This window comes from Euprymna scolopes, chromosome 43 (assembly GCF_053919585.1).
Source record: "Euprymna scolopes isolate OS-2025 chromosome 43, ASM5391958v1, whole genome shotgun sequence".
Classification (NCBI taxonomy): Eukaryota; Metazoa; Mollusca; class Cephalopoda; order Sepiida; family Sepiolidae; genus Euprymna; species Euprymna scolopes.
The window spans coordinates 10,559,101-10,575,960 of NC_136524.1; the positions used below are offsets into that span (position 1 = coordinate 10,559,101).

General features: G+C 32.0%; 1 protein-coding gene across 6 annotated transcripts in view; it reads left to right on the top strand.

Moving 5' to 3' along the window:
- Nucleotides 1-12,237, top strand: part of LOC145268179 (polypeptide N-acetylgalactosaminyltransferase 10-like) — a gene marked incomplete at its 3' end in the record, with an annotated part of 187,057 nt that extends 174,820 nt beyond the window's left edge. For all 6 annotated transcript variants that reach the window (XM_080123396.1, XM_080123398.1, XM_080123397.1 and 3 more), the window contains 2 exon segments: nt 4,642-4,749; nt 12,094-12,237. In XM_080123396.1, the coding sequence (XP_079979522.1) occupies nt 4,642-4,749; nt 12,094-12,237 (252 nt within the window).
- Between the last annotated feature and the right edge of the window lie 4,623 nt (nt 12,238-16,860).

Genomic DNA, 16,860 nt, shown 5'->3' on the forward strand with positions numbered 1-16,860 from the left:
CATAGAAATACTTTTGACCACTCACTTTTTGTTGTTTTAAAAAAAAGACTTCAATGTGACGAGTATTGAAAATTTTGAAAATAATTTTCACTGTTAAATAAAACAACTATTTTGCTGTTTTTATCCATTAAAAGTATAATTGTATGTTTTCTCTTATGGTAGATAGCAATTTAAAATCATATAATACCCGGAAATAAATCGTTTGGAATGTAGATTGTCTTGTAGATTGTAGTATTAGTAATAACATCATTATCAGCAGTAGCAATGATAGCATGGCTGTAAACAGATGTTTTTTTTCTTTGTCATTGATTTTTATTCCAGATCAAAGTTTTTTTTAAATTGAAAATCTGATTATAAAAAAATTTTCTTATATGTTTAGTTAGAGCTATTTTGTTATCAACCATATAAATATTTAAAAAATTTGACCAATGCTCAAATTTTTTAAATATTTTGAGCAACCGAAAATGTGAAATGATTTTTTTTTTTTTTCATGTGTACAAGCGGTACCCTCCTCTCTAAATTTTTTTTCATTTTCATCTTTTTTACAATGTTTTCAGTGGGTTATTATCGAATGGAAACTAAATTTACCTGATTATAAAAACAAAAAAAATGCAAAATCAATATATAAATATTTGTAGGAAGGATGCTTTTCCAAATGTCAGTGAAGTTAAGAAATAAAAACGGTAGAAAAATACATAAAATGTAATTAAAAATAAATATCAAATTCATTAAAAATTTGTGAACGAAAAGTTTTATATTTAAATAGGTGGGCAAAAAATACTTTCCAAACATCACGTTTTCTGTTAGTGACATCACTTGTTTTAAATAACATTTATTTTTGTCTGTTTGTTGTAATTCTTGTAAAGTTTCACAATGGGTGTCAAACGCCTTCTTAACGAAAAAAAGACCTCCCTTATCCTACCTCTCAGTAAGTCACATATAAGCGTTAAAAAAAACAGATCTTTCCTTAAAGGAAAGTGCATTTGATGTATCTCCAATAAAAATAAATTGGTCGACTGTCCTCAAACGCTAGAATGGTCTCAAAATGGTGAATTATTTTACATTAAATTTGTGAAACTAACCCCCACTGTAAATTCTGAAATTGTTTTTGCTTTGTTTTTATCAAGTTTTCAGGATGAAATATTTCAATATATTCATTTTAAAACAGTCCTAGATTTAGATTTCAGTTTTTTGTGCATATAATACATTACAATTCGGCTTTGAGTTCTCTAACTTTTTTTTTTAATGGCTACATGGCATTTTTAAGGAATTTATGTGCATTTACTGCAGATTATTTGGAAACTATTAGTTTCTGTAGATTTTTAGTGGCATATTCGGATTCCTTGCCAGAAATACACTTATATGGTAAATTTCATTGCTTAATTTTGTGTTTCGCAAAGGTATAACATTTTTACTGAAAAAGTACTGTAAAATATGTGACAAAACACATTTGATCTTAAAGGGGGGAAAAATATCCAAACATACACAAAAATAATTTCCTTGATTTTAATTGGATTTAAAGATTATTTCTTAGCTTATCAAACTGTTTCTATGTATGCCATTATTGAGATATTTTAAGCCATTTCAATTTTTTCGTGTGTATTGCTAATAAATATTTCCCAAATTCTAGTTTTATTGGGGTATTTTGAAGGGTTTTTAGGAGGTATAATATGGATACAATCTCGGAGTAGAAAATTTAAATATTTAAGATTTGCATTGAATTTTATCCAATTAAGCAAGATTGCCTGAACTTCAATTTTTTCTGAAGACTTTTTAATGGCCTTAAATTTAAGACCTATAATAAGCTATTTAATATTTTGTTTATATTAAAAGGAAAAAAGCTACCAACCATCTAGCAGCTATTAATCTAAATTTAAATATTCTCTTTAAATGTATAACATTTCTTGAATATAAAATTTATTGTAATTTTAAAAAGTAAGTTTTCATTATCTCCTCTGCATATGCTTTTTAAGTTGAAAACAAATATGAAATAAGCAGCAAATGTTCATTAAAATGGTTGCTATATTTATCATAAATTAAAATAATAGACAAAAATACATTATTGCATTCATTTTTAACAGCCAAACACCTATCCGTCATCTGAACAAATCTACCTCTAAGCATCCTTGTTTATAAGTACAACTTAGATTTATATTAAATATACATATCTATTGTAATTTTACAAGAAATGACATTGGTTTGTCAATGGAAGAACTAAAGAATGCAATTGGATACCATGAAATGTGGAAGATTCTAGTCAATGAGCTTGAAATAAGTTGAAAATATTTGTAAATTAAACTGTGTAATAGTACCATGAACTTTTTACAAATAACAGTGGTGAAATTCGGGTTAAGATTTATTGAGCATATGTGAAAGAGGTGTAAGTAAGAGTTGGTATGGCAAATACTGATGTGGGAATCAAAAACAGGGGAAAAAGGAAATTACATATGAGAACCAGAAAGAGATAACACTGGTTTGTTGATGGAAGAAGTAAAGAAAGCAATGGAAGATAATGTTTGAACGAGCTTAAAATAACTTTAAAATATTTATAAATAAAACTGTGGATAATAATACAATGAAAATAATCATTGAATAAGAAAAAAAAAAAACAAGTGAAGCTTTCACAGTGAATCAGGCATAAAAAAAAATTAAGTTCTGCATTTGCCCCCACCCATTTAGCTCCAAAAGTGCCCAGGGGGCATCAAATCCTGGTGAACATGAACAAATGATGCAGTTTTAGACCTTAACATATGTAAATTTGAGTTCTGCACCATACAAAAAAAAAAATGACCCAAGTCCATCATTTGCCCTTCCCTTCTCCTCAAGGCCTTAATATATTTAAATTTGAGTTTAACACCATACAAAACTGCTAAATAGACATGCACAGAAAATTTTGGACAAAAATGGAGTGTTTTTATTAGCCCTAGAAGAGCTCCTGGGGCATACTCAAGATTTACCATGAAATACAGACAAACAAAATTATATAGGAATCAGTTAGTTACAACTTTTCAGAAAGTTTTATAAAAATCCAAGGCATCAATTTTTTCTTAAGAAGCACAAAAGTGTCAATTTTAATCATTTTAACATGAAAGGGGGGGGGTCGTTCTGTTACTTTTTTTACTCCTATCATGTTTAATGTTTGTGCAAAATTTCAAAAAATTTCAAGATGTAATTATTGAGAAAAGTGCGGATGGACGAACGGACAAGGGTGAATTTACAGATTCACCCTCCTTTTGTCAGGGGACCAAAAGCAAATAGCTAATGAGTTCTTCTTGCAAAAATCTTTGGACATAGTTCATAACATAATAGAGTATATTAGAAAATTGTTTTTCTTCTATCATAAACAAAAAATTAGGCTTCCAATCTGTCAGTACAAAAAATGGTTTAACTAAAATCAGAATTAAAGTTTTTTTTTTTTCGAGGAAAAGGAGAAAGTGAGCAGATGTGGATCTGTTAAGAAATGACATTGTTTATTATCAGAACTAAAGAATACAGTGGATGAACATGAAATATGGAAGATGATGTCCGAGCAAGTTTGAAATAACTGAACAACTTTACTTTTTACCTTCTCTATAGTTTTTTTTTTTTTTTTTTTTTTTTAATAAACAGAAAAAATGTCTTTGAAACTATGTTTAAGATATAAATATTTTATTGAAAATTATTAGATTTGAAAAAAAAAAACTTCATTTCAGATATTATTTTTTTCTTTTTTTATATAATCAAAAATATTCTTGTTTTGTGTTATTACTGTGATAGTAAGATGTTGTTACACGTAAGGTGGAGAACATTTCTTTAATTTGATCTTTTTTTTTTTTTACTTGTGTGATGAACTTTGAAACCACTTAAAAATGCAAATTTTTTTAATCATTTTTTTGTTTTAACTTTATTTTTTCTCTTAATTCCAGATAGTAAAATATGAATCCTCAGAAAAGTTTTTTTTTTTTTTCATAATTAGAAATATCTTTATAAAGTAATTTTTTTTTTTTAAATTTACTAATTTTTCAATAATATGTTTGCATATTAAATCTGGTTTCAAAGATGTTTTGTCTGTTTATTCAAAATTTCAATTTCTTAAAGATGTTTCCAAGAGCTTTTGTTAAAGCTCATTTTTACTTGCTATCAGTACAGTTGAGGCAATTCTGAATAAGCAAAATCTTGACACTAAATCAAACCGTTCTTGAAAAAACAATTTCAATACTTATTCCTATAAAAATGTGAACATGAAATCAAAGGTGTATCATTTGGATTATTCAAACTACTGTTCTCATCTTGGATTTTATTCTCGTGTTTGATCAATGTAACCTCTAACCTTCTTCAGGTGTAACTTGGGAATCTATGGAATTTTAAATTGAGCCCTTCATTTACTCCACAGAGGTAGATTGAACTCATTTCATAAGCCATGATTATATCTTGAGTAATTTTCAATTAGCATTACCAATACTAAGGATTGAACCTTTAACCTCCTGGAGATTGTCACTTAGAACTGATATTACTCCATATATATTTCAAAGTTCAACAAGAAATGATCATTTGCCTCTAAAAACCTATGATGCTTATTAGACTCCTAAAGTTCTGTTATTTTTTCTTTGTTTTCTCTGTTTCACTGTAACATATAGTTAACATTTCTTTTTCCTTTTACAGATTAGAAACAAATTAAGTAATTTATGTCTTGATACGCGATTCCGAGGTGCAAATGAACGATTTCAATTAGAAGCATGTATCAAAGATGGCCAAGGACAAGGAGAGCAGGTAAGTTAGTTTCAATCATCATCATTCGTCATCAGCTTAATATCTATTTTACATGCTTGCATGTGTTGGACAGCTTTTAGAAATCGACTTCCAAACCAACCATTCTCTGGCCAGCTTTTTTAATTGCATAACCTTAAATGCGATAAATTTTCTTTGGAAGTCTTTCCTCAGCTGAAGCACGATTTTTTATATGCTCTTTTTTATGTCAATCCAGTGAAATGATGAGAACCAGTGTTTTTATTTGAGACACCATCTTAAGAGGTAATTGTTTACTTAATCTGCTTTAAAAAAAAAAAAAAAAACTCTTAAAATTAAATAGAGATTTACACAACAATTTATCTGACAGTTTAAATTCTTCCAAATTCCTTTCAAATTTCCAAGAGTCACAATTTAATTCATTCCTTTTCTTTTCAATTTTAACAAAAGATTAAAATGGCTGGCTTGTTCACAAAGAAATTTCAGTTCATTCTGGTTGATTTTATTTTGTAATAAACATTACATTTTTCTTGAATTTTAGATATAGAGGATTTATGTGTGAGGATTAACAAAGACACTCATACAAAAGTTAATAGGTTTTATAACTTACTAGCCAGCTAGGTATTATCACGGTCGACGAAGGGAAGTTTATCAGGCATGTGTAATGCAGTGTTTGGAAGTGAGACTTGTCCAGGGATGATTGAGGACATGTGTTGTATGTAAAGAAATGAGAATGATACGATGGATGTGTACTGAGAGTCTTAAAGATGGGCTTAGATCTAGTGACTTCAGATGAAGATTAAATCTGGGCAATATAGGGAAGTATAGAGAAATATGTGTAAAATAAGAGACTTCCATGGTATGATTATATAAGAAAGACTGGATGAGAGTCGATGTAGAACAGTTGCAAATTAAGTTCACTGGGGAAGAAAAATATAGAAGGAAGTGATAAGGATAAACCTGAGAGAAAGGAATACGTAAAGACCTGTTCAAAGATAATTTGTAAATGAATTTGTAAAAGCTGTCCAATGCATGCATGTAAAACAGATGTTAAACTGATGCTTATAACGATAATATAAAACTTTGAATAAATAAGGTTTTTTTTTGGGGGGGGTCCAATATCTTTTAACAGAAAGTAAGTGGAGTTACTTATTAACTGTAACAGGTTAGTAGTTCTGATGTTGAAGAAATAAGTGTATTATCAGATAATTTATGAAGTCATGCATAGCCACTTCTGTTTCTTAAAAATTCTGATTCTTATAGACTTTTCCATGCTTGACAAACAGCACTTCCTACTTTACACTTTCTTGTTTGTTCAAAGATAAAGTAAAATATTTTGATTTGGAACCTGTTTTTGTACAAAAACTTTTTTTAATAGTAAAGAGAAATAGCCAGATTCTATCTGAACAAAGTGTAATGATTCAAATATAAAAAGAAAAAATTTCCCAGTAGTAGTTTTAACAATAAAAAAATGAAGATTAAGATTTATGTGGAAAAAATGAAAAATCTTACACATTGTGGAGAAAATTTTAAATTAAAACCTTTACAAATTCATTCAGATAATATCATTAGACCACTGATGAATTTCTAATTTTAGTACATTGTAGAGGTTAAAGTTGAAAAAGAAAAAACAGTAAAACTGAAAATTATCAAAACTTGAATTTAATTTTTTTTTTTTTTTCAAAAATTAAATGTGTGAACCAAATTTGCATCTTTTCCAAAAATATAATTTAATACTATTTTTTAAAATATTTCATTTTGAATCTTTTTAAAGTTATTTTGTTTTAACATTATGTTACAAATGATCTTCATTTTAATTTTGTTATGTGTCCCGATTTCACAAAAATAGTTACTAAAAATGTTTTTCTGATCCAAATTTATGTAAAATTTGAACCTTAAGGATGAATATGACTAAATTTAAAAAAAAAAGTAGCTTTTTTTAGTTTTGCAATGAGAATTTTTCTTTCATCTGCAAAAAACAGGTTTCTGTATATACTATAAGAGGATTAGTAAAAGAATCATGTATTCAGATACATAAATGGCAAAGGAAGAGAAGTGCATTTAAAATGACAATGAAGTATAAGAAACAGATGAATAAGGATTAGAGAAATGCTTGAAATGATATGGAAAATTGTGGAATACTTATTTTTTATGGAGCCATGAAAATCTTGGAGTTGCTGAAGTAATATTTTGTCCAGTTATAAAAATTGAGAAAGATATGATACAGAAAACTGTAAGATGAAGAAATATAAGGCTGGAGAACCCTCAGGCATTGTTACAAAAATGTTGAAGATTTCAAGTGAAACAGGCATTGAAGGTGATCACAGAGTTGACTAATCAGATCATACTAGAAGTTATCCCAAAAGACTGGGGACTTAGTATAATCATGAAGTGTTATAAGGGTAATTGGGAAGAACTAGATAGAAATAATTACAGAGGCCTGGAAACTGGTATAGGGCCGACCACCTCCCTAGATGAGTTCATAATTAAAGGATACTCTAACTTAACATCTAAATCTGACCCCCAAGATCGCCACGGGCATGGAATATGTGCCTACATTAAAGATGGTTTTCCATGTGGCAGGGATATCTCCAGAGAAGACTCTAATCTTCCTTATATGTGCTTCCGAGTTCCACTTGCTTACACCACCGCATTTATATTTTCCCTCTATTGTCCCCACAACAGCGGAGTTACTGTCTTTAAGAGTATATCAGAGAAAATTGACCACATCCTGTCTGCTCATCCCTCGGCTAACATTCACATTTGCAGTGACTTCAATGTCCATAATGTGGAATGGCTGATCCACTCAAATAAGACTGATGATGAGGGGAGGTTCTGTCATGATTTTGCCATTGCCTATGACCTCACTCAGATTGTACTGGAGCCCACCCGTGTGCCCGATACTACCGGTCAGTACACAAGCCTTCTAGACCTTTTTCTATCCACTTCCTCTGAGCTATGCTCATGTTTCGTTTTATCTCCTCTGGGATCCTCCGACCACTGCGTTGTATCAGTTAAGATAAAAATGAAATATAATAAATCTACAGATATACATCTCCATCGTACTGTATACCGATACTCTATGGTGGATTGGGATAGTTTCCATACATTCATATCTGATCTACCTCTCCATTCCATGTTTAAAAAGGATGTGTCCTCTATAGTATCAGATCTGACCGAATGGTTACTTGTAGGCATAGACCAATTCATACCATCCAAAAAATTCCAACAAAAACCTAACAGCCAGCCATGGTTCTCCCCTGAATGTGCTGCTGCCATCGCACACAGAAATCATTTTTTCCATAGCTACCAACGTAATAGATGCACTGAAACTAAAGCTGCTTTCAGGACTGCCAGCAACCACTGTAAAAGAGTAATAAAAAATGCAAGAGAACTATATGCTCAATCCGTTAAATCCAAAGTAGCTGAGCAGCGGCTTGGTTTCCACCAGTTCTGGCAAATAGCAAATAAGATCCTGAACAGAAACGTGCGCTCTATCCCAACCATTATCAATGGACCAGAGGTCATCTCGACAGCATCCGACAAGGCCAAACTATTTGCCAAGAACTTTGCGGCAAATTCTACCCTGTGCGACGAAGGCCATCAACTCCCCGTATTCCCTCCTATAACAGACAACACACTATGCAACATACAAATATCTGTGCGTGAGGTCGCCAAGCTAATCAAGAACCTTGACTCCAGTAAAGCAACTGGTCCTGATAGTATTCCAATTATAGTGTTAAAACAATTACAACCAGAACTTGCCCCCATACTTACCAAACTGTTTAAGCGTTTCCTTAAGGAGAAGTGCTTTCCAACACCCTGGAAAACCTCATCAGTATGCCCTGTATTTAAGAATTCAGGTGATAAGTCATCTCCCTCTCAGTACAGACCAATAAGTCTCCTGTGTGTCATGAGTAAGTTGCTGGAATCCACAATAAATAGAGAAGTAGTCAACCACCTCAGCAGAAATAACCTTCTTAGTGACACGTAATATGGTTTCCGTTCTGCTAGATCTACAGCAGATGTGCTAGCGGTTATATCTCATAGGGTTAGCGAATCTCTCGACAAAGGCTTCATTTCTAGGGCAATTGCTCTTGACATATCAAAGGCCTTCGATAAGGTTTGGCATAAAGGCCTACTACACAAGATTTCCAGCTACGGTATAACTGGAAATGTTTTCTCAATCATTAAATCATTTCTCTCTAATGGGCTCATAAGAGTAGTGGTTGATGGGCAGAAATCAGAGGCCCACAGTATTAATGCTGGAGTCCCTCAGGGGTTCATACTGGGCCCAACTCTCTTCCTGATCTACATCAATGATCTCCCAAAACACATACTAAAATCTTTCGTTGACATCTATGCTGATGACACGACTATCTATGGCAACACATCAAAGGCCGTAAATGATGATGTTCTCTCTGATTCTCTCTCCCTATCTGATCTTGAGTACATGGTACAGTGGGGGAAGACGTGGCTGGTTACCTTTAATGCATCTAAGACCAAGCTCCTATCTCTACATCATAAACGCTCTGATCCCCATCTGGCATCAATTGAAATAGATGGCTCTCGTCTAGGGGAGGCCCCATGTTTTGATAAGCTTCTGGGTTTGACCTTTACTCCTGATCTGAAATGGAACACATACATCAAGTCTGTGACCAAGGTCGCTGGGAAAATGGTGGGATCCTTCTACCGCTCCAGAAGATATCTCACTAATGATGCAATTCTCTATTTATATAAAAGCCAAGTACGTCCAAGGATGGAGTACTGCTGCCACATCTGGGCAGGAGCTGCTAAAAACAGCCTATCCTGTCTTAACAGAGTACAAAATAGACTTTGTGGCTTAGTGGGGGATGCCCTTTTCTCTTCCCTGCAACCTCTTTCCCATAGAAGAGACGTAGCGAGCCTATCTTTGTTCTATCGTTATTTCCATGTTAAGTGCTCGTCTGAGCTCCATTCTCTGGTTCCCCCTCGCCAATCTTTTTCAAAAAACACCCGACTAGCTGAAACCACCGTCAATAATTTTCGTCTGTGCCTAAATCAAAACGTAGATTCCATGAACAAAGCTTCTTTCTTAGAATTGCACGCCTGTGGAACTCTGTTCCGCTTGCCTGTTTCCCTCCCGACTTCAATCTGGATGTCTTCAAGTCCAACACAAACAAATTCCTGATGAACCGCCTCCTTAAGTAATGACACTTTATCAATTCTCCAATACTATTATTACACTATCCCATTGATTACTGTACACACAATAACCCTTATCCCCGAGTGGCCCTTGGGCCTTGATAAGTGGTGAACTCTATGTAAAAAAAAAAAAAGGGTCCTGAAAGTGATTGAGAGAATAATTTAACAACAAATAAGAAGTCAGACTAGCTTAGATGGAATACAGTTTGGTTTTATGCCAGTACCATTGCTGCTATATTATCCCGAGACAAATGCAAGAGAAGTACCTTTGTAAGAAGAACAACCTGTATCTTGTCTTTGCAGTTTTGGTTGGTTGTTTTTGTTTTACGGCATATCAACCCTTTTCAGGTTATTTAATGCTGAATCCAAAGATTTTGAAGAAAAATTTTTAATAGAATATATTTGTTTTCAAGTCGGTTTCTATTTAACCCATAGTTGGGCTCCTAACAGGTACTACTACTCTGGATCAGAGTGGACCTGGGAGCAATGGCAATTAAAGGGTGTCAAGAGAAGTTCTGATGGGTTTTGTGCTAAATGAGTGGTTGATGAAGGTTATTCAAGCAATGTATAGAAATACTCAAAGTTGTCTGAGAATAAACAGCACATTTAGTGACAGCTTTAATGTTGAAGTAGGAATACATCATGGCTATGTACTGAATTTGTTGATTTTCATTTGTGTTTTAAGAAGCATTGTCAAGGGAGTTTCATACAGGTTGATTCTGTATGTTAATGATTTAGTACTTACCAGTGTTTCAATGAATGAGCCACTTATAAAGTTAAAGATTTAGAGAAATGCTATGGAAAATAAAGGTCTTAGAGTGAACGTTGTCAAGATGAACGTGATGATCAATGGTTGTAGAAAGGTGTTGGAAGAAGAAAGTTCCACTGTTCAATTTGCGCAAAGGGAATTGAGTATAATTCATTTGTTTTATGGTGCCTGTAAGCATTGGTTACTCAAAAAGTACAGTGGAACTACTGGTAGGTTGATAGATAACCAATTTGTGTGCAAGAAGTATAAAACAATGGAAATGGATGAGAACTCGGATGTGGAGAAAGCTTATTTGGATGCTGGAGCTATTGAGGTTGTCTACAAGTTTTGTCACTTTAGTGATACCATGAGAACACAGGGTGGAACAGGTGCTAATATCGTTGCAAAGTTAGAAGTGCATGGTGTAAGTTTAGATAACTTCTGTCATTACTAACTAGCAAAGAATTACCATCAAGCTTTATGCTCAGTGTGATGATGCATGAAAATAAAACCTGGCCAATACAGGTTGAGGACATGTGTTGCAAGGAGTGAAATGATATGGTGGATATATAGTGTGAATTTTAAAAAGGCAGGCTTAGTTCTGATGACCTCAGAGAAAGATTAAATCTGGAAATATAGACAGGTGTGTGTGAAAGATGCTAATGAAGATGAAAACATTAATGTTTTATTGAATATAGATTTTCCAATGATGGTATTTACTGTTGCTAATGTGCACTTAATATTTCTTATTTTTCATCCAATTTTCTTACTGGATGCATCTTTATTAATGTTAGGATGATTCCAATATTTTCCATGATTCTGATTTTTTTTTTTTTAATCTCTAAATATTTAGCTGTGTAGATTTTTTTTTTTTACTGTAAAAACTCGTGCTTATATTTTTACAAACTAAAACATGCACTTATGAGAAGGAGGGTGATCTATACATTTTAATTTTATTAGTAATTTAAAATCAATATATATATATATATATATATATACATATATATATATATATATATATGTTTTAGTAGCAGGTTATTATTCAGACACGTTTGATTGAACATGATGGAGTTATTCTTTTTTCCGATCTTAATGGATAATTTTTCAATTTGCCAGGCGGTCTTTTTGATTTCAGTAAGTAACTTATACAGAACTTTATATATATATATATATATATATATATATATATATATATAATCATTAATACAAGCAATCAAAAATTAAATTTTAAACAAAAACAACACAAAAAAATTAAACAACCTTAATTAAAAGAATTGTTTTTGACATTGGAAAATAGGCTCAAATTTTTCTAATTCCGATACCCCATAAAATTCCGATTTTTACAATTCCAATTCCAATTAATCTTCTCAACACTAATCTTTATTTATTATATATCATGTATTACTTTGATTTCATTAAAAATTCTATTTCTACAGAAATTTGAATTAACGTGGCATAAAGATATTCGTCCATGGAAGCGTAGTGTATGCTTTGATGTGTCACAGACAATCCCAAAGGCTCCAGTAATTCTTTATACTTGTCATGGTATGCAAGGTAATCAGAGATGGAAATACAATTATGTGAGTATAAAATATTTCTTTCTACATACCTTTCTTTTAATAGGGCTTAAATAGAACATACTTTGTACAAATCATTGCCTCATAATATTCAAAGATTTATCTCCCTTTAAGCATACTCACTCACGCTAGCGAAAGTATAATGCACTCTTTACTTCCAGAAACCAAAACTGTAATTCTACTCCACTTCTAAAATATGCGTTCTTGATCTTTGGATTAGGATTAAAGTGTAATATCTGTTCAGTCCAAAATGGTACAATAATATTGCAAGGTGTAGGTTCACACTGAACATTTGGAGATAGACCTGCATAACTAGAAATATTCATATTAAGTATGTATTTAGATAAGTATGTATTTAAGTAAAATTAGAACTGCACACTTGTGGAATTATCTTCCGTTTTCCTGCTTTCCAACTGACTACAATATGGTTGTCTTCAAGTCTAACATAAACAAGTTTTGATGAACCGTTCCATATAAGTTAACAAATTTACCAAATTTCCATTATTAACGATTACTATATTGTCCAATTTCTACTGTACACTCTTTAACCCTTATCCTCGAGTAGCCTCTTGACCTTGATAAGTGGTGATGCCTATGTAAAAAAAAAAAAAAAAAAAAAAATTTGGTACAATAATAACTAGAATATTCATGGATCCTGCTTTTTCAAAAGTGAAAAAAATAGCTAAAAATGGGACATGATGAGAAGATTGGTTATTTCAGGAGAATATATGCAATTAGGAGTAACATATCTAAATTTATGTAAATAAAAAAATGCATGAATGTACATATATATATATATATATATATATATATATAAACTTGTATATAAAATATCTACATTTACTGAAAAAAATACAAAGGAACTAATTTAGAATCAACCAGTGTCTAAGTTATTTTTAACTAACAAGTTTTGATAGTTGGGGAGAAACATAATAGAAGCTCTTCCTTTGTTTTATTAATGGAGTGGACTATAAAAGCATATTCAATTATGTTTTCGTGATGCACAGATCCATGGCTGGCATTGCTTCATAAATTTAATAGTTCATTACTTTTCATTAGATTTTTAATGCCGCCAAGACTAAACTAGTTTCCTTCAATAAATACAAGAAACCTTCTCTACCACCAATAGCAATGACTAACGACACTTTATCTGAGAGTAAATCTTTCAAACTCCTTGGCCTAACGTTCACAGGAAAGATGAGTTAGAACAATTACATTGAAAGCATTGCCAGGGCCGCTGCAAAGACGGTAGGCTCTCTCTACCATGCTAGAAAATTACTAACATCCGAAAGTATCCTGTACCTCTATAAGGCCACCATTCGCCCATGTATGGAGTATTGCTGTCATATTTGGGCTGGTGCATCTGTTACTAGTCTCTCGCTCCTAGACAAGGTTCAAAAGAGAGTCGCCAATCTGATAGGCCCTGAACTGGCATCTAAGCTTCAGCCTCTGTCCCATCGACGAAATGTTGCAACCCTCTGCCTGTTCTACAAGTATTTTAATAGAGAATGTTCTGGCGAACTGCAAGTACTTGTGCCCCCACGACGTAAACATTCTCGACAAACCCGACAGGAAGCTAAATCTCATCCCCACACAGTAGAGATCCCTAGATGTAAAAGATCTTTCTATTCCAGTAGTTTCTTCTCCAGAACCGCTAGACTTTGGAATTCCATTCCGGGTCCCTGCTTCCCCAACTGTACTGATGTGCAGAAGTTCAAGTGTAACATGAACAGGCACCTTGCTGCCCAAATCTCTACATAGTACCCCAGTAGATGTTACCCCTGATAGTAGCCCCCTACACCAAAGTGGCAATGTGCCTTGTTTGGGTTGAAAATGTAATTAAAAAAAAATAATGTAAAAAAAAAATTCTTTAATAATAAAAGAAAAAAAATAAGCACAAAAAATGTTTTCAATAATTTTAAAAAAATAAATAAAACTACCATATATTTTGGCATATAAGGCGACTGTCAGATAGATGAAGTACAAAATTGGAGCAAATTTTCATAAATTTATTGCATATCCGTTGCATAAGACAACTGCTAAATCACGAAACTGTGTTTGTTTAGCCTATACTAGAGATTGCAACACCCGGTATCTTATGAAATATTGTTTTTTAAAAGTTATTTTTTTAACTTTAAGGGTTGTTTTATATGCTGAAATATATGGTAATTTCAATGATTCTTTAAAAAAAAAATGAAACTAATTTCAATAATTCTTTAAAAAAATAAAACTAATTTCAATAATTCTTTAAAAAAATAAAACTAATTTCAATAGTTCTTTAAAAAAATAAAACTAATTTCAATAGTTCTTTAAAAAAATAAAACTAATTTCAATAGTTCTTTAAAAAAATAAAACTAATTTCAATAGTTCTTTAAAAAAATAAAACTAATTTCAATAGTTCTTTAAAAAAATAAAACTAATTTCAATAGTTCTTTAAAAAAATAAAACTAATTTCAATAGTTCTTTAAAAAAATAAAACTAATTTCAATAGTTCTTTAAAAAAATAAAACTAATTTCAATAGTTCTTTAAAAAAATAAAACTAATTTCAATAGTTCTTTAAAAAAATAAAACTAATTTCAATAGTTCTTTAAAAAAATAAAACTAATTTCAATAGTTCTTTAAAAAAATAAAACTAATTTCAATAGTTCTTTAAAAAAATAAAACTAATTTCAATAGTTCTTATTTACTGAAAAAAACTTTTTTTAATGATTATTAAATAAAAAAGAAATATTGGAAAAAGTAATAAAAAACGAGTGCATGAACAGGGCAGATATATGTGTGTGAGAGAAAAAAAGTGAAGGAACTGATTTGCTTTGTCGCCACTTCCAGTAGAAGCCATGCTCGAAGTTAGGAAGTATGTTAGCTGACTATAACCTTTGTGTCTTTATTTTCTTATGTGTGCAAATCATAAATTATGCTTAGCGCTCAGCGATGATCAATATGGCCAGAATAACATAAAGGAAGAAAAACAGTGGAACATGCATTTGGTGGTCAACTTGGGGATAAGATGGTCAATTTGTGGATGCAGGCATAGTTATACAAACAGACTGAAGCAAGAATTCAGTTGGAATAATTAAGAAAAACAGCTATTTCCCTGACAAACAAAGTGTGTTCTTTTTCTTCCTGAGATACTCATGAATTGCTCTTAAGGAGAAATCAACTCTGAAACTTTTGAATCGTTGTTTATCACCAGATCTTTCTCTCTCGCCAAATTTTTACATTTACTCATCATGCTTCTCATAAAATAAGCTCTTTCTATTGCTTGAAACACTTTTTCGCTATTGAGTTTGCTCCGTCTCTACAAATTAACTCTAATGAAATATACAAAATCTGCATGAAATTAAAATATTATATTTAGGCTTATTTTTATAACCGGGCAATGCTGGATGCCCTCTGCTAATATTTTCTAAAAGATCGTTGATATAGAGAATACAGTATTGGGCTTAGAATAGAGCCCTGCAAAACACTGGCATTGATCGGTAAAGGGAATAAAGAAATATCATCTAGAGTTACTTGCAAACTTCAATCAGAAGAAAAAATATAATAATGTCAAGAACCTCACTACTAATAACGTAACCATTGCATAACCAATAACGTAACCATTGCATAGCCAACAACGTAACCATTGCATAGCCAACAACGTAACCATTGCATAGCCAACAACGTAACCATTGCATAGCCAACAACGTAACCATTGCATAGCCAACAACGTAACCATTGCATAGCCAACAGCGTAACCATTGCATAGCCAACAGCGTAACCATTGCATAGCCAACAGCGTAACCATTGCATAGCCAACAGCGTAACCATTGCATAGCCAACAGCGTAACCATTGCATAGCCAACAGCGTAACCATTGCATAGCCAACAGCGTAACCATTGCATAGCCAACAACGTAACCATTGCATAGCCAACAACGTAACCATTGCATAACCATGAAATTTGTGTAGGAGACCAGAATGCCACATTCTGCCAAGCACCTTTTGTTTTTTATTAAGAATATCTTCTCTCGGCTTCATTTTCATCTGATTTTAATTTTTTTTATGAGATTTGAGTATTATCAACTGAATTCCATTGGATAGCTGAAGAAATTGTCCTTATTTTTTCTATCAGGGTGTAAGTGACTCATAAAAATGTACACATTTTATTTGAGGATTTCGTAAGAATTCTTGGCAAATCCTCACAAGTTCTTTCTCTTCGACAATTAAAAAGACCGAAGATTAGTTGCAGCATATTTTTACAAAAATATACTGCAACTAATGTAATGTTTTATATAAAATATAAGAATATTAATACGGAGACATAAGCATATAAATAATAATGTATAAATACATAAATATTGGTTATGAGGAACCAAAATAAATTCTTTTTACTAATTTGTTTAACTGATTTTCCTTTAAAAACAATTTATTGTGGAAATGTTATGCTTACCCAATTATTGTGGAAATGAATTTTCACTAATACACAAATTTAGAAGATTCTATCTTGTTACCAAAACACTCTTAGTTCAATCCTCAACGGACGACACAGCACAACTCTCACTCATTTTTCTTGTAGGTCTGCGCAGTACCTGCTACAGCTTGGGAAAAATTGTTCTTGCTTTGTGCCATTATCTGAATAAATAGT